Consider the following 13,833-nt stretch of genomic DNA (forward strand, 5'->3'; position numbering starts at 1 on the left):
CAAAGGGAACCGTCCCGCAGAGAAGGCCTCGGACGGCCAGGCCCTGCATGCTGGGGACGGGGGTCCCTGTCCAGAGCAAACCCTGGATGGGCTTTGCCTGGGGTCCGGAGAGAGCTCTGGGGGAGCCCTCCTTCCCGCCAGGCTTGCATCTCTCACCAGCGGGGCTGAGCCTACAGGTCAGAGAGCAAGGGCAGCTGGGCACCTGGGAACGGAGGGCAGAGGGGTCCCCACGGCCCGAGGCGCTAAACCTTCCCTGTTGGGAAACAGAGCTGGACTCAGTGAGGTTCCAGAGGGAATTCAGGCAGCGGGGTAGGGAGGCCGCTTGTGTGGGTCGCACGATGCTGGTTCCGTGGGCCCTGGGACCACCTGCCTCAAAGCTCGTCTCCAGGTGGACCTGAATCAGGCCTGTGCCCTGTGGGCACAGTCGGTCCCACTCCACTGCATGTCCCCTAGAAAGTCTCCTCCAGGGACAGACGTGAGCAGGAAGCTGACCCTGAGGAACCACGGGGGGCAGGGGGGCAGGGTCTGACTGTCCCTCCCGAGACTGAGGCACCGCTCACCGGTACCCGCGGTCCCTGAGGGGGCAGGGCGAAGACACGCCTGGGACAGAGCCGCGTTTGGAGCGGGGGGGGGGGGGCAGGGGGAGGGGGCGGGCTTAGAGAGCCGGAGACCTGCGCCCGCTGCAGGTGCAGCCCCCGGCCCTTGGGGCTGGAGGGTGATGTTTCCGTTCTAGAAGCATCCTCACTACAGCCACCACGAGACCCTGATGGAGGTACCAGAGCCCTGGGGAAAGTCGTCCCGAGCATCGCCCTGCTTGGCGCAACTTGAATTACAAACAGGACGGGGTGGCTCTGCATCAGGAGAGCCCGGGCGCATCACCGAGTGGGGGTGTGTCCTCACCGACGACGATGCGGACGGGAAGCAGGGCTCCTGCCAAGAACGGGGTTCAGCCCTGGTCGCCGAGGTGCCCACGTCAGAAAGAACAAAACAGCTGGGAAAACACACTACATGAGCCTTCGAAGGAAACCAAGAGGATGCAGGGAGAGAGGGCACCGTGCGGGTTCTCGTCCGGGGCCCCTTAACAGGAGGGAAGCCCGGTGTGCGGGCTGCCGGCGGAGAGAGGGAGAGAGACAGACGGACAGAGACACAGAGACAGAGACAGAGAGTCAGGGACTGAGATGGGGGCCCCGTGCTGAACCGCTCGGTGAGGGGGGATGAGTTTGCTGTCCCCTCAGACGGAGGCCAGAGTATCTACCACCTCGTGGTGCTGAGCGAGGCTCTTCCCGAGCGTCCCCCAGGCCCGCTTCCCCGTGGCACTTGGTGCCCCAGGACGGCTGGTCTCACCGGGAGGTGGTGGGCTCCCCAGCCCTTCACAGGGGCCCCGCTGGCTGGGCCTGGTGGACGCCCGCCCTCGAGGGTCTGCCTTAACCTCCCCCCCGGGCAGGGGGTCGCTGCCCCGCTCGGTTCAGGTTACCCACCCCCCCGCAGGGAGCCTCTGTGACCGGCTTGTCCACGGCCCCACCGCACTGTGCCTGCCGCCTTATCTGCTCCGCTTTCCGTGACGGCGAAATGTGCCCCTGTGTCTCCCCGCCCCCGCGGTCCAGCCCCGGTTCCCGTGGGACGGCTCGGCTCCCGACCCCCGACCTCCGACCTCCGACCTCCTCCCGAGGAGCCTCCCCAGCTCCGTCCCTCTCGGCCTCGGCCTTTCATTTCTCTCTTTCCCTCTCTTTGCCTTAAACAGTAAAAGACAGGACTGAAGCCTCTGTTTAGGACACTGAATTATCCGGTAAAATATCCAATAAGCCCGCGTCCTCCGCGGGTGGCCTTTCTCTCCGAGCCGAGCCGGGCGGGGATCTGGCCGCGGGATGACCATGGCTGGCCGCGGGCCGCCGCCGCTCGTCCTCCTCGCCCTCCTCGCCCTCCTCGCCCCGCGCGGCGCCCAGCCTGCAGGTAGGCGCCACCTTGGGCATCCTTTCTGACTCAGGCTTGCAGGTGGGTGGGTCGGGGGCTTTTTCTGGGAGCCGAGGGCCCTCGGCGGGACCAGCATGATCGGAGCCCAGCTCCCGGTCTCTTCGCCGTTCGTGACAAGTATGTTGGAAGTGACCGTGCCCCTCAGGGTCCCTGGGGGCCCAGGTGGAGCCGGTCGCCGGGTCCGGGGCTTAGGACTGGGTAGGGCACGGCTTCTGGGGGAGCCGGGAGGGCCCCCCAGCCCCTCCACGCCCCCCGCCCACGGGCCTCTCCCCGTCCTCAACCTTCCTTCACATTCAGACCCAAACCAGCGACCGCAGTTGGGGGGCCCTGGAGCCCTGCCATCCACGCGGCCAATGTGCCCCCGCACCCAACCGGTGGCCAAGGTCAGGTCGCCAGGAGCTCAACACACACCAGATTGCAGAGGTTTAGCACAGAAATCAGAATGCAAACTCAAATTAAGTTTTTTTAACAATTGTGGGTTGAAACAGAAGTATTTTGGATCTATGGGGTTAAATAAGTACATTATTAAAATGATCATAACCTCTTTCCTTCGATGTCCTAAATGTCCTGGGACACTCGTGACCGCAGGGCCTGCATCCACTTCTCTCAGCTGCGCTGCCCACCTCAGCCAAGGCTCCAGCCACCGCCCCCCTCCCCCCCTCCCTCCACGCAGCAGACAGGGTGACGTCAGACACCTCTTACAGTCAGTCGAACCTTTAGAATAAAACCCAAAGCTCGGGATGAGGCCTCAGTAAGAGACACTCCCCCGCCACCCCCGGCAGCACACAGCTCACAACCGCGTTCAACTGTGCAGAACCGTGTACGAGGTAAACGGCCGAAGCAGCCTAACAAAAAGAGGACTCGTGAAGCCCTGTCCTGGAGGGGCCATAGATCAGATACCCAGAAAAACCCGCCCGGTAACACTGAAAGCAGAGTAATTATTTTATCCCATGTTTGCTACATGCCCCTGCCTGGCACAAGGGAAAAGACCAAGGGGAGCAAAAGAATGAATGAGGCAGTGGAGCATGCCCACCATCCTCAGCTCCCCTGGGAACCCAGGACCTCGCAGCCCCAGGCACAGAGCCTACACGGCGCGAGGGGACCCAGGAGGAGACCCCACTCCAGCTCAGACCACGCTTGGCACCACGTGGAGGAAAGAGACAAGCTCCCCGGTGGGACGCTGGTGCTGGGAGGAGAAAGAGAAACCTCTCTGGAGAAGCAGTCACTGCAGTCGGCCCAGGGGTCTGCGGTGACTGCTTGTGACTGCAGTGACACCCCAACAATCCAGTGTCACGTCGCGGGGAGACATGGGTCCTCGTTGCCTCGGGCTCCCTTCTCAACCTGGGGCCTCTCATGGTAAAAGAAAAACCCAAACACACAAGGAAAGAAGACAACCAGAAACTTGCAGGAAAAAGAGTAGAATCAAACTCACAAAAACCTTGATACCCAGACACAGAACACAGGAGACGTCATAGAGATACGACAAGAAAACAGGAGACATTAAAATGCCCAAACAGATGTGAAAAAGAATCAAACAGAACTTCTGAAATGGAAAAAATATTCATTGGAATTTTAAAATCCATTCAATAAATGAATCAACACAAAGCATTCAGGGGAAAGATTCTCCTTTACAGCAGAATGCCGATTAGTAAGTGCAGAAGGAAAGAGGGGTGTAAAGTCACTCTTCTGCAATTAAAATGGTAATAACTGATTCAGGAAAAACTACTTCATTGACGCTGAAAACACTCGGCTAAAGACTGTTGGGGGACAGGACATTCCTATCCCAAAACATCTTCCTCACAGTGGAGAAATCTGTGGACACCATCTATGCAGTGTCCCCCAAACTTCATGTTCACCCAGAACCTCAGAATGTGACCTTAGTTGCAAATAGGGTCTTTGCAGGTGTATTAGTTAAGAGGAGATCATCCTCAGGGTGGGCCCTAAATCCAATGACTGGTGTCCTTAGGAGGAGGCTCTACTCAGTCCTCCCCACTGTGATCCTCATCCTCATATTCCAGAATGATGCTTAGAGCTCCAGCCATCACATCTGTGTCCCAGGTAGCAGGATGGAGGGAGGGACAAAGAAACGGCCAGGGGCCACGCCCGTTGTCTTTTTCAAGAAGGTTCCCAGGAACCTGCTGCCTAGCTGTTCTGTTTGCATCTTGGTGGCCAGCGCTCAGCCATGCGGCCAGCCTTAGCACCAGGGGAGTCTGTCTGCGCAGCCGTGTGCCCAGCTAGAAATCGGGGGCTCTTGTCCTGGCAGAGGACTGCCCAGGGGGCAGCCTCTCAAGCCCGGTCTCCACCCCTTCCTTGCGGGTTCCCACCCTCCTGTTCTAAGCTCACTCCTACTCACCTGGCTGCACGTAAGGGGCCTGGGGCCCAACGTCATGGTGAGCAGGAGGTAAACTTCTTCCCGGGTCTGAGGGTCAACCGTTGGGTCTGCCCCTCCCAACACCGCAGAGCCGGGCCCTCAGGATGCGGGTGGGAGTTCTTGGGTTGCCCACCCACGCTGAGGCGCCTACACTCCCGTCTTGCTCTGCAGCATTTCTTCCCACCTCAAAAGCAAATGAAGTTCTGGTGAGACGGAAACGAGCCAGCTCCTACCTTTTGGAAGAGCTCTTTGAGGGAAATTTAGAAAAGGAATGTTACGAAGAAATCTGTGTCTATGAGGAAGCAAGAGAAGTATTTGAAAATGACGCATCCACTGTATGTATCGCCCCTGCCACAGACTCACACGCTTTCTGGTTATTCCGCTACCTTAGAGGACATACTTTCTCAGAGAGACTGAACTAAATTAATTAACCTATTTACTTACCTGGGAGGTTGATCTAATCCTAACTGTACAGATGAGGAAACGGAGACACAGAAGTGAAATCACTTTCCCCAGCCAGTTAGTGGGGCACCCGGGGTGGCAGCTGAGTCCCACCACCTAAACCCTTCAGATTAAGCAAATTAGCACATTGAGTAGCGGGACTCCTCCCAGAGGTCCCTTGGCTTGACAGGGCTCTGACGGAATTTAGTGTTTTTAATGGAGACGTAATTGTTTCAATGTATCAGCAACGCAAAGACCCTCCCTAGGATGCCTACATGGTAAGAACATCTCTCATCATCTATAACTTGGATTACAAGCGACCACACATACACTCTAGATAATACAACTGAGAACTTGCCATTCTCAATTACTCGTAAGCTTATCAATCAGTAGACAGAGGGGCTGAATATTTGTGCGTAAATATTTCAGAATGGTAAAATACGTAATAAAGACTTCCCAGTTCTACATATTAAAGCAGCAATATTTAAAGGTGATTCTGAACAAAATGTTGACCCCTTTCTCTAATATATTTTTAAAGTATTTTAAAATCATAATTTCTTAAGTGCCCATGTAAAAGAAAATGAAATAGACCATCTTTAATCAAACTGAGAGAAATTACAACTTCCTGTTAAAGTGCTTGAGCTGTTAGAAGTCCGAGTATGATTTGGGGAGATGCAATTACTTGTATGTTTACCCTCCAGGCCTTAAGTCTGAGTAATTCTCCTAATTTTAGATACCGCCACCCCAAATTAACATCCCCCCCCACATACACACTTTAAAATGTTTAATCCTTGTTGAATTGGCTTTAAAAACAGAAAAAGTGATGTGAATTGTTTACATGTGCCTCAGGCACTCTGCAGAGCGGGGCCATGGACACAGGCCCGGGTGGGGAAAGGGCCTTGGGAGGCCGCGGTGTTTGTGCCACATCTTAGACTGTCTTCCCTTCCTCAAATGGGTCACCGTAAATAAATACTGAATGGGACATGGGACATGGGTGTATTAAAGATGATATTAAGTAGATGTAAAGAATTTTACATTCTTTGTTTCAACCAGTATTTTCCTATGAAGTGAATAAAATCAACCTTTTCTTATTTTTAAGCCCGGCCACAGGAGAAAACATGGAAAAACAGATGTCCCATGTGTAACACTTTTATGTTTCTCTTGTACAGGATGGATTTTGGAAGACGTATCTGGGTAAGTGTCTCCTCCACCTACTCCAGGATTCTTTCCTCTTCTCCCTTTAAGGTCAGGGGAGGCATTTGGCTCACGAGGGCTGCTAACTTGAGGCCAGTGGATTCCAGATTTCGAGCCTTGGGCTCCTGGGACCCCTGACCTAAAGGAAGGGCCTGGCACTGCCCGAGGATGAGGACGAGGACGAGGACAAGGGTGGGAAAGGCCCCAGCGTCCCGCCGGGATCAGGGGGAGCGGCCTGCCGGGCTCCCTTGGGCCTCGTGCTGAAGGGTCAGACCCGGTTGAGGAAGGCGAGGCTTGGGGGATGCTGGGCGTCCCTGCGGGGACCACAGTGACAGGGGAGCTCGAGGAGGCGCCGGCGCTGGTCACATGGCCGCCCAGCAAGGAAAGGGGGTCCTGGAGGGACATCAGAGGGTGTCACCCTCAGGGTGTCCTCACGTCCCTATCGGCAGGCGGCTCCCCGTGCGTCTCCCAACCCTGCCTCCACAACGGGTCCTGCCAGGGCAGCATCCGCGGCTACACCTGCACCTGCGCCCCGGGCTACGACGGCCGGGACTGCGCCTTCGGTGAGACCCCCGGCCTCCTGCCCCGCCCCCACCCCGGCCGCACCGAGCCCCAACCCGGGGATGAGCAGGAGGAGGCCCGTGGGAACCCGGTTTTCCGCTGGGAATCACACCTTGTGAACGGCCCCGTTTCCCCCGTGGGGTCCCCTCCTCTTCCTCCCAGCCCCCCGCCCCGTCCAGACCATTCGAGATCTACTCTCCGCTCTCCCGGGGCCCGGCTGACCCCGCTGGGGGTGATGGGTCTGGGGGGTTAGCCTATGGGGGGACCGCACCCGCCTCTCTGGGTCGTGGGTGCATGACCTGGCCTGCAGCTTCATCAGGTGATGTCCCTTCAACATCGTGACACTGTATCCGTGGGGGGTGGGCGGCGCCAATGCCCGTCAGTGGTCGTTCGTGCAGCAGTAAACTCGCGTAATGCTCCCGAGGGTCAACGCGGAGCCCGTTTCCGGGACGAACGTTACGTCCAGCCTGGATCCCCGGACTCCAGCTGCCTCCTGAGCGCCCCGCCCAGTGCTGTGTGGACGCCCCAAGTGCAACTCGCGCCAAAGCAGGGCTTCCAGCTTCATCCCGCACGTGTCCTCTCCCCCATCCCAATGCCCACCTGGAAGAAGCCCCTTAAAGGGAGCGGCTGCTGCGGCGGGAAGTGGGCCCACGGCCGGGAAACGCGGATCCTTGCGAGGGACTTGCAGACCCGCCCCCCGCAACCGAGCTGCTGCTCTGAGGACGGGCCGGACTGCTCCACGCCCCTTCCTGACTCCGGAGTCGAAACGCTCACCTGGCAACGTTTGGAGTGAAAAGCCAGAGTCCCAGTGCGTAAGGAGATTTCAGAATGGCTATTTCCAGGGTAACATGTCTGGTTTTCCTTTTCAGCTAAAAATGAATGTCACCCTTTGAGGACGGATGGGTGTCAGCACTTCTGCCACCCGGGGTCGGGTTCTTACACGTGCAGCTGTGCGAAGGGGCATAAGCTGGGCCGGGACCACAAATCCTGCATTCCCCACGGTGAGTCCCCTCCGCTGGGCCTCCTTCTGCAGGGACCTCTGACAGGCCACCTCCTCCGTGGCTGGGCGCAGGGTCCTCCTCCTCCGTGGCTGGGCGGGGGGTCCTCCTCCTCCGTGGCTGGGCGGGGGGTCCTCCTCCTCCGTGGCTGGGCGCGGGGTTCCCCTCCTCTGTGGCTGGGCGCGGGGTCCTCCTCGGCTGTGGCTGGGCGGGGGATTCTCAGTCCCATGCTGGGCTTGCCCGGGGCCTCCTCGGTCCCTGAGAGCAGGTCATTTAATCTCACCTGCTCTGTGTTACACGAATTATCTCAACCGAGCGGGCATCCAGGAATAGGCTGAAGGGTCAGCACCACAGATAAACCCGACGTCTGCCCTAGGAGGCACTGACTTTTCTTTTCCTGTGGCCACAATGAAGACAGGTGTGCGTGCGGAGCCCTCAGCTCTGAGTGCCTTCTGACGCCACAGGGATGCGAGCAGGACCCTCCGACTTTCCCGTGGCAGGTAACAGAAATATTTTATAAACGTGTTTTAATCTTTTGTTACAAATTTCATCCTATTTGTCATCTCCACCTTCTTTGATTTAGGTGAACTACTTACAATCTCAACATCACACTTCAAAGCACTTTCTCATTCTGAACTCACAGCTTCAGTGTCTTCATTATTTGCACCAAATAAAAACATAGGGTTTTATTTACAGCCATCCAAGGCCTTTCTTAGAGTCCAAAAACCGTTTCCAATGTCACTGCTCTCGGAAGACAAGCATCCTGGTGGCACTCAGGTGGACAATGGTGGGTCCAGAGCCAGAGCAAGGCCCGGGCCCTGCTCACAACCAGCTGGCCGGAGTCCTGCTCCACTGCCATGTTCAGGAAACGTCCCTTCTTTGGCACCATTTCTGTTATTTTCTGTTTCTCCCTTGCCTGGTTTGGAAGCTAAACATTCCATTTCTATTCATCCAGTGACCACTCTTGACACTGAAACTTTCATATCTAACTTAGCAATACCTGAAGTTATTATGTTTACCCTTCTCCCAAATTATTTCAAGCACCTCCCACTAGGCTCATCTGCTATTTTGACCAATATTTTATTCTTTTCTTGCTTTTTTAGTAACTCCACAAAATAAGTACTATTTTTAATCATACCGCCAACATGGGTTTGGATTTACCTACGTTCTGCATTTTCCTTGCATCCCAGGCCCCTAATGCAGATCATCCCTTCTGTCTCGTCTGTCCTTTAGAACAGCCCTGTCAATAGAAACACAATATCGGCCACAGATGTAACTTAAATTTTCTAGTAGCCACGTGCATAAAAGTAAAAGCAGGTGAAATTAATTTTGATAGTGTGTTTTACTTACCTCAATACATCTAAATATTATCTCAACATGTAATGAACAGTAAAAAATGAGAGACAGTCCCATTTTCTCTTTCTACTACGTCTCTGCCCTCTGCAGTGTACAGCCTTTTACTCTTGGCTTGGACCAGTCAATCTCAAGTGCTCAGTAACCACAGCGACCACCATGGTCGACAGAGAGCTTTACAGGGCCCTTTGGTGAAGGGGCTGCTTCAGCCCCGCGTGCGTGCGCGTGTGCGCATGTGCGGAATGCGTCTCCTTCACCCTGCTGCTCGCCAGCAGGTGGAGCCGGGCAGAAGGGTCCGGCCGCTGGGTGGAGGCCCGGCCCGACGACGGACAGAGCTCAGTGACCACCGGACCCGAAAGGACCGAGGGAGGGGACATCCAGTGAGAGGCGGGGTGGGGGTGGGGATCTGTCCCCAGCGGGACCGTACCTTTGCTGCCTGTCCTCCTGAGCGTCCATCTTCCAAGCGTCCATCACTCACCCCTTCTCGCCCCTCCACTCCGTGCGCTGAGCCGGCCTCAGCGGTGGGTGGGCTGGGCTGGGCTCGCTGGTGGGGTGTGCGCCCATATTCCTAACCACGACACTATACTGCCCCGAATCCTGCAAACTGGCACCAACTCTTTATTGTCTGTTTGCTTTTTAAAGGTAAAACTAACAAATTCCGAAGGAGAAGACTTCTGTGGAGGTGTTCTAATACAGGACAATTTTGTACTGACAACAGCAAAATGTTCACTCTTGTACAGAAACATTAGTGTGAAAACAAGTAAGTATTTTATCATTCTTTTTTTTAATAAATATATTTATTTATTTATCTTTTAAGTTTTGGCTGCGTTGGGTCTTCGTTGCTGCGTGCAGGCTTTCTTGAGTTGCGGTGAGCCGGGGCTACTCTTCGTTGTGGTGCGCAGGCTTCTCATTGCGGTGGCCTCTCTTGTTGCGGAGCACGGGCTCTAGGTGCGCAGGCTTCAGTAGTTGTGGCACGTGGGCTCAGTAGTTTTGGCTCACGGGCTCTAGAGCGCAGGCTCTGTAGTTGTGGCGCACGGGCTTAGTTGCTCCACGGCATGTGGGACCTTCCCGGGCCAGGGCTCCAACCCGTGTCCCTTGCATTGGCAGGCAGATTCTTAACCACTGTGCCACCAGGGAAGCCCTATCATTCATTTTTATAAGATCACGTTGGAAGTAAAAACTATCCTATGTAGAAATAAAAATTTTAATCTAGAATTTTTGCTTCTAATGCAATACAGACTGAGCTTATCTTCCTACTAGAGAGATCACTCATAAAGTCATAAAGCAACGGGGATACCTAGTGGAACTCTGGGCACAGCAAGCAGACAAATGCGGAATATTTAGTCTAAGGAGGAAATCACAGCTGATGAAACTGTCACTTAACTTGACACTGACACGGAGCAGCTCAGATCCCTGTCCACCCCGGGACCTGGGCTGTGCTGTGAACTGCTCCACAGTGATTCCCAGGACCCGCAAATATACGCTCCATCCCCAGACATTTTTCAGTCAACAGAACGTCAGCCTAGAAAATGACATCTGAAAAGCCAAGCTCTGATTGGCTTGGAGAGGTTCCTCCTGATTTCTTCCTGGTCTTTTGACCGGTTCAGCAACCAGCACTGCGCTCCGCCCCCGCCCGCACCCCCGCGGACACCTCAGTGGGTTTCCTAGAGGAGAGTGTGGGAGAGGCCCCTCCGTGGGGTAGCCCCTGTCCCCTGCGCGCAGGAACCGGGCGACGGGGCGCACGGAGTAACTTGACCCCCGGTCTCCTTCCAGGTTCCCGCTCCCGGGCGCGCGAGGCCCCGCCGGCGGTGGAGGTGAAGGGCGTCCACGTGCACACGAGATTCGAGGCGGACACGGGGGACAATGACGTGGCCCTGCTGGAGCTGGCGCGGCCCGTGCGCTGCCCCGACGCCGGGCGGCCCGTCTGCACTACCGAGGCCGACTTCGCCGAGCGCGTCCTCCTCCCGCGGCCGGGCGTGCTGGGCGGCTGGACCCTCCGCGGCCCCAAGCTGGAGCCCGCGCGGCTGCCGGTCACGCACGTGGAGCCCGGGGAGTGCGGCCGGGCCCTCAACGCCACGGTGACCACGCGGACGGTCTGCGAGCGGAGCGCGGCGGCCGGGGCGGCGCGGTGGGTGGCGGGCGGCGCGGTGGCCCGGGAGCACCGCGGCGCCTGGTTCCTCACCGGCCTCCTGGGCGCCGCGCCCCCCGAGGGCCCCGGGCCGCTCCTGCTCATCAAGGTCCCCAGATACGCGCTCTGGCTCCGGCGAGTCACGCAGCAGCCGAGCTCCGCCAGCCGGAGAGGCGACCACGGTCACAGACGCGACGGGGAGCCGGTGCTGGGGTGACAGCGCCCTCAGCCCCTCCCCCGGGACCCCTCGTCTGAGCAGAGCCCCGGAGAGGAGAGGGGAGGGGCGCGCGTCCAGCAATAAAAGCAGACCTGCCGGCACCGAATGGCGCTTTCCTGAAACGCCAGAGAACAGCGGTCGCGGGGGATGGGGGGCGTCGTCGTCACAGCGACCTCCCCGCCTGCCCCACCGCGGGCCTCTGCGCGGGCCCGACCCCGGGGCGGGAGCAGCGGAGCGGCTGGGCCGAAGGGCCGCAGCCCCACGAGGAGGGCAGCGCAGGGACCGCGCGGCGAGCCCCGCGGCCCCGTGACGCCGCCGCCTCCACCCACGCCGACGGGCTGCGAGTCCAGCCCGAACCGCGCTTCCCGCAGACCCGACCCGGGGTGTGGGGCGGCCGGTGCCCGACGGGTAGGCGAGAGCGCGTGGGTGCACATCACGTCTATTTCCCCGTTAATTTCTAAGCCGGAGGTGCCCAGTTCCCCCGAGGGAGGGTAGGGCTCTCACGGCTGGCAGCTCCGTGGCCGCCACGGCGGCGGGTCCTGACGTCAGCTCCCGCCAAAGGTACAGGCGGGGGCGGGCTCCTTCCTGACGCGCTGCTGGGGAGCGGAGGGTTGTTTTAAGGGGTTAAAACTGTGACTTACACACTCTCCTCACTGGAGAACGGAGTTTAAACACAATTCAGATTTTTAAGTAACAATCCTTAAACAAACACGATTTTTGTTTCATTTCCGATATTATACTTCAGCCCCCGAGTTAGCCTTTTTTTGGCCAATCTGCAGATGCGCTGGCCCATTTCTCTGAAAGGACCTTGGCAAAAATAAATATGTGAATCTGAAGCAAACTAACGGACAGGGCAGTGGAGGAACAGGAGTGGACTCTGAAGTCTTACTGAATGTGGCTGTGTTATCTTCAAACTGTCATGACGTCATCAGGCCACTGCTCTGAATGGCTACCAAGGATTTAAAATCCAGCGGATGAGCACTGCAACTTCTACATAAATAATTCTGTAAAGATACCTGCAATCTCGTTGATGGCATTAATTTGCCCTACAAATCTGGATTTGCTACAGTAGAAACCCTACCTGGAAATTATGACAAACAAACACAGCACAGGCAGAGGTAAGAATCTCCTTACAGCATTTATGGGCTCCATAAAAACAAGGACCACTGCAGAGAAAAATACAGGCCTGCAACGCAGCTGAGACGCAGACGGCCATGCGAAATGAAAACTGCTCTAGTCACGTGTATAACTTAATAAATGGTTAGAAGCCACACGAGGTAAGCAAATCAAAACAATAAAACTCAAGAAAAGGGAACTTGATTAGATGGCCACACCCATTCACAGCCCGGTACAGACCATCTGCTTCCAAATTTGGGGGCAATGCGAACAACCACGCCAGGCCTGTGTTCACAAGGCCAGGCCGGCCGCTCCACACACAGGCCTCCAGACCAGTGGAAACGCAGGATGCTCACGCCCGAGGTTCTGTTTCTTTTATTGCCAAGTACGACCTCGTGTCATGGTTCACGGTCAGTCCCTGATTTTCTACTGTTCAAGAAAATACCTGAAAGTGTTGAAAATGCCCAGCTTTCTACACTATGAAATCCAGGCACGCTCCCCGAAGTCCAGCGTTCACCCCGCAGTGAGGACTCAGCTCTCATCCGTGAGGGTGTGCCCGGCCCCGCGGAGCAGCGATGCCATGACAGCAGGGCCCCGGGAAACACGGACTGTCTCACCATGGCCGTCTGCGCCTCCCCCAGGCCACGCTCTCCTGCTCAGGGAACTGGTGGGGGGAGGCGGCTGGGGGCCTGACACCCACGGCAGGCCGTCCCCTCCCACTGCCCATCCCCACGCCCAAGTCTGGACATGCCCAGGGCGGAGGTCACACTGTTGACTCGGAAGCCCAGCTCACAGAAGTGGATCCAGCTCCACCTCTTCTTTGAGGTCCTCGCTCTCGGAATGCGGCTCCATCCGACTGGAGAGGCCCACGTGGAGCCCGGCTGAGCGCCAGTCAGAGCCCAGGGACGACGCACCTTCAGGGCGGGTCACTCGTGCAGCCCGGGGGAGAGCCCTGCAGATGAGCCACGTGGAGCAGAAGCCAGGAGCACACCGCACACTTCGGAGCCAACCGGGACGGTCGCTCTGGCAGCTGGAGCAGCTGACGCGGGGGTGGGGGCACAGATGGGAGGCCTCGGCGGGGGGGCGTGTGTGTGTGTGTGTGTGTGTGTCTCCACGTCCCACAGTGGCTCTTCTCCACGCAAAGGGCACAAGCAGCCTCCAGGTTTGGTGCCTTTGCAGCAGTGAGCAACTATAGTCCATGACATTTTCTTCTCTAGTAAGTTTTGCACAGACAGAGGAAATACGCACACTCTGAAAAAACAGCTATGACACCTGGAAAATTTAAATCAAAGTAAATTCAGCTTGTAAAAAGAAGCATTAAGTTAACCCAGCATTTTGATCACACAAAATGTTCAAATTTAACATAAAAATAGACGTATCTCAGAAGATATGGTAGAGAATACGCCTTTTTGTATAAACTCAGATCACCTTTTTTTATAGAAAGAGTTAAAAGACGCCTTCATGAACAACACTCATGAGGCCT

At 56.7% G+C, this 13,833-nt stretch overlaps 1 protein-coding gene across 3 annotated transcripts; it reads left to right on the forward strand.

Moving 5' to 3' along the window:
- Positions 1-86: 86 nt before the first annotated feature.
- On the forward strand, positions 87-13,819 carry PROZ (protein Z, vitamin K dependent plasma glycoprotein). 3 transcript variants are annotated; one of them, XM_081214926.1, is made up of 10 exons: positions 94-176; positions 734-1,204; positions 1,742-1,950; positions 4,514-4,677; positions 5,953-5,977; positions 6,427-6,540; positions 7,408-7,539; positions 7,951-8,036; positions 9,532-9,649; positions 10,663-13,819. In XM_081214926.1, the coding sequence occupies exons 3-10, from the start codon at positions 1,866-1,868 to the stop codon at positions 11,232-11,234; spliced, it is 1,296 nt and encodes a 431-aa protein (XP_081071052.1). In that variant the 5' UTR covers positions 94-176; positions 734-1,204; positions 1,742-1,865; the 3' UTR covers positions 11,235-13,819. The 3 variants fall into 3 exon arrangements, with proteins under 3 accessions (XP_081071051.1, XP_081071052.1, XP_081071050.1); XM_081214925.1 differs by lacking the exon at positions 734-1,204 and having other exon boundaries at positions 87-176; XM_081214924.1 differs by having other exon boundaries at positions 734-1,950.
- Positions 13,820-13,833: the final 14 nt, after the last annotated feature.

This window comes from Mesoplodon bidens (genome assembly GCF_964165515.1).
Source record: "Mesoplodon bidens genome assembly, chromosome: 17".
Classification (NCBI taxonomy): domain Eukaryota; kingdom Metazoa; phylum Chordata; class Mammalia; order Artiodactyla; family Ziphiidae; genus Mesoplodon; species Mesoplodon bidens.

Excerpts from the sequence above, each read along its gene's own strand:
- PROZ (XM_081214925.1), top strand. The coding sequence starts at position 1,866 with ATGACCATGGCTGGCCGCGGGCCGCCGCCGCTCGTCCTCCTCGCCCTC. Across the intron at positions 5,978-6,426 it reads ATTTTGGAAGACGTATCTGG|GCGGCTCCCCGTGCGTCTCC; the intron begins GTAAGTGTCTCC and ends CCCTATCGGCAG. Across the intron at positions 6,541-7,407 it reads CGGCCGGGACTGCGCCTTCG|CTAAAAATGAATGTCACCCT; the intron begins GTGAGACCCCCG and ends TTTCCTTTTCAG.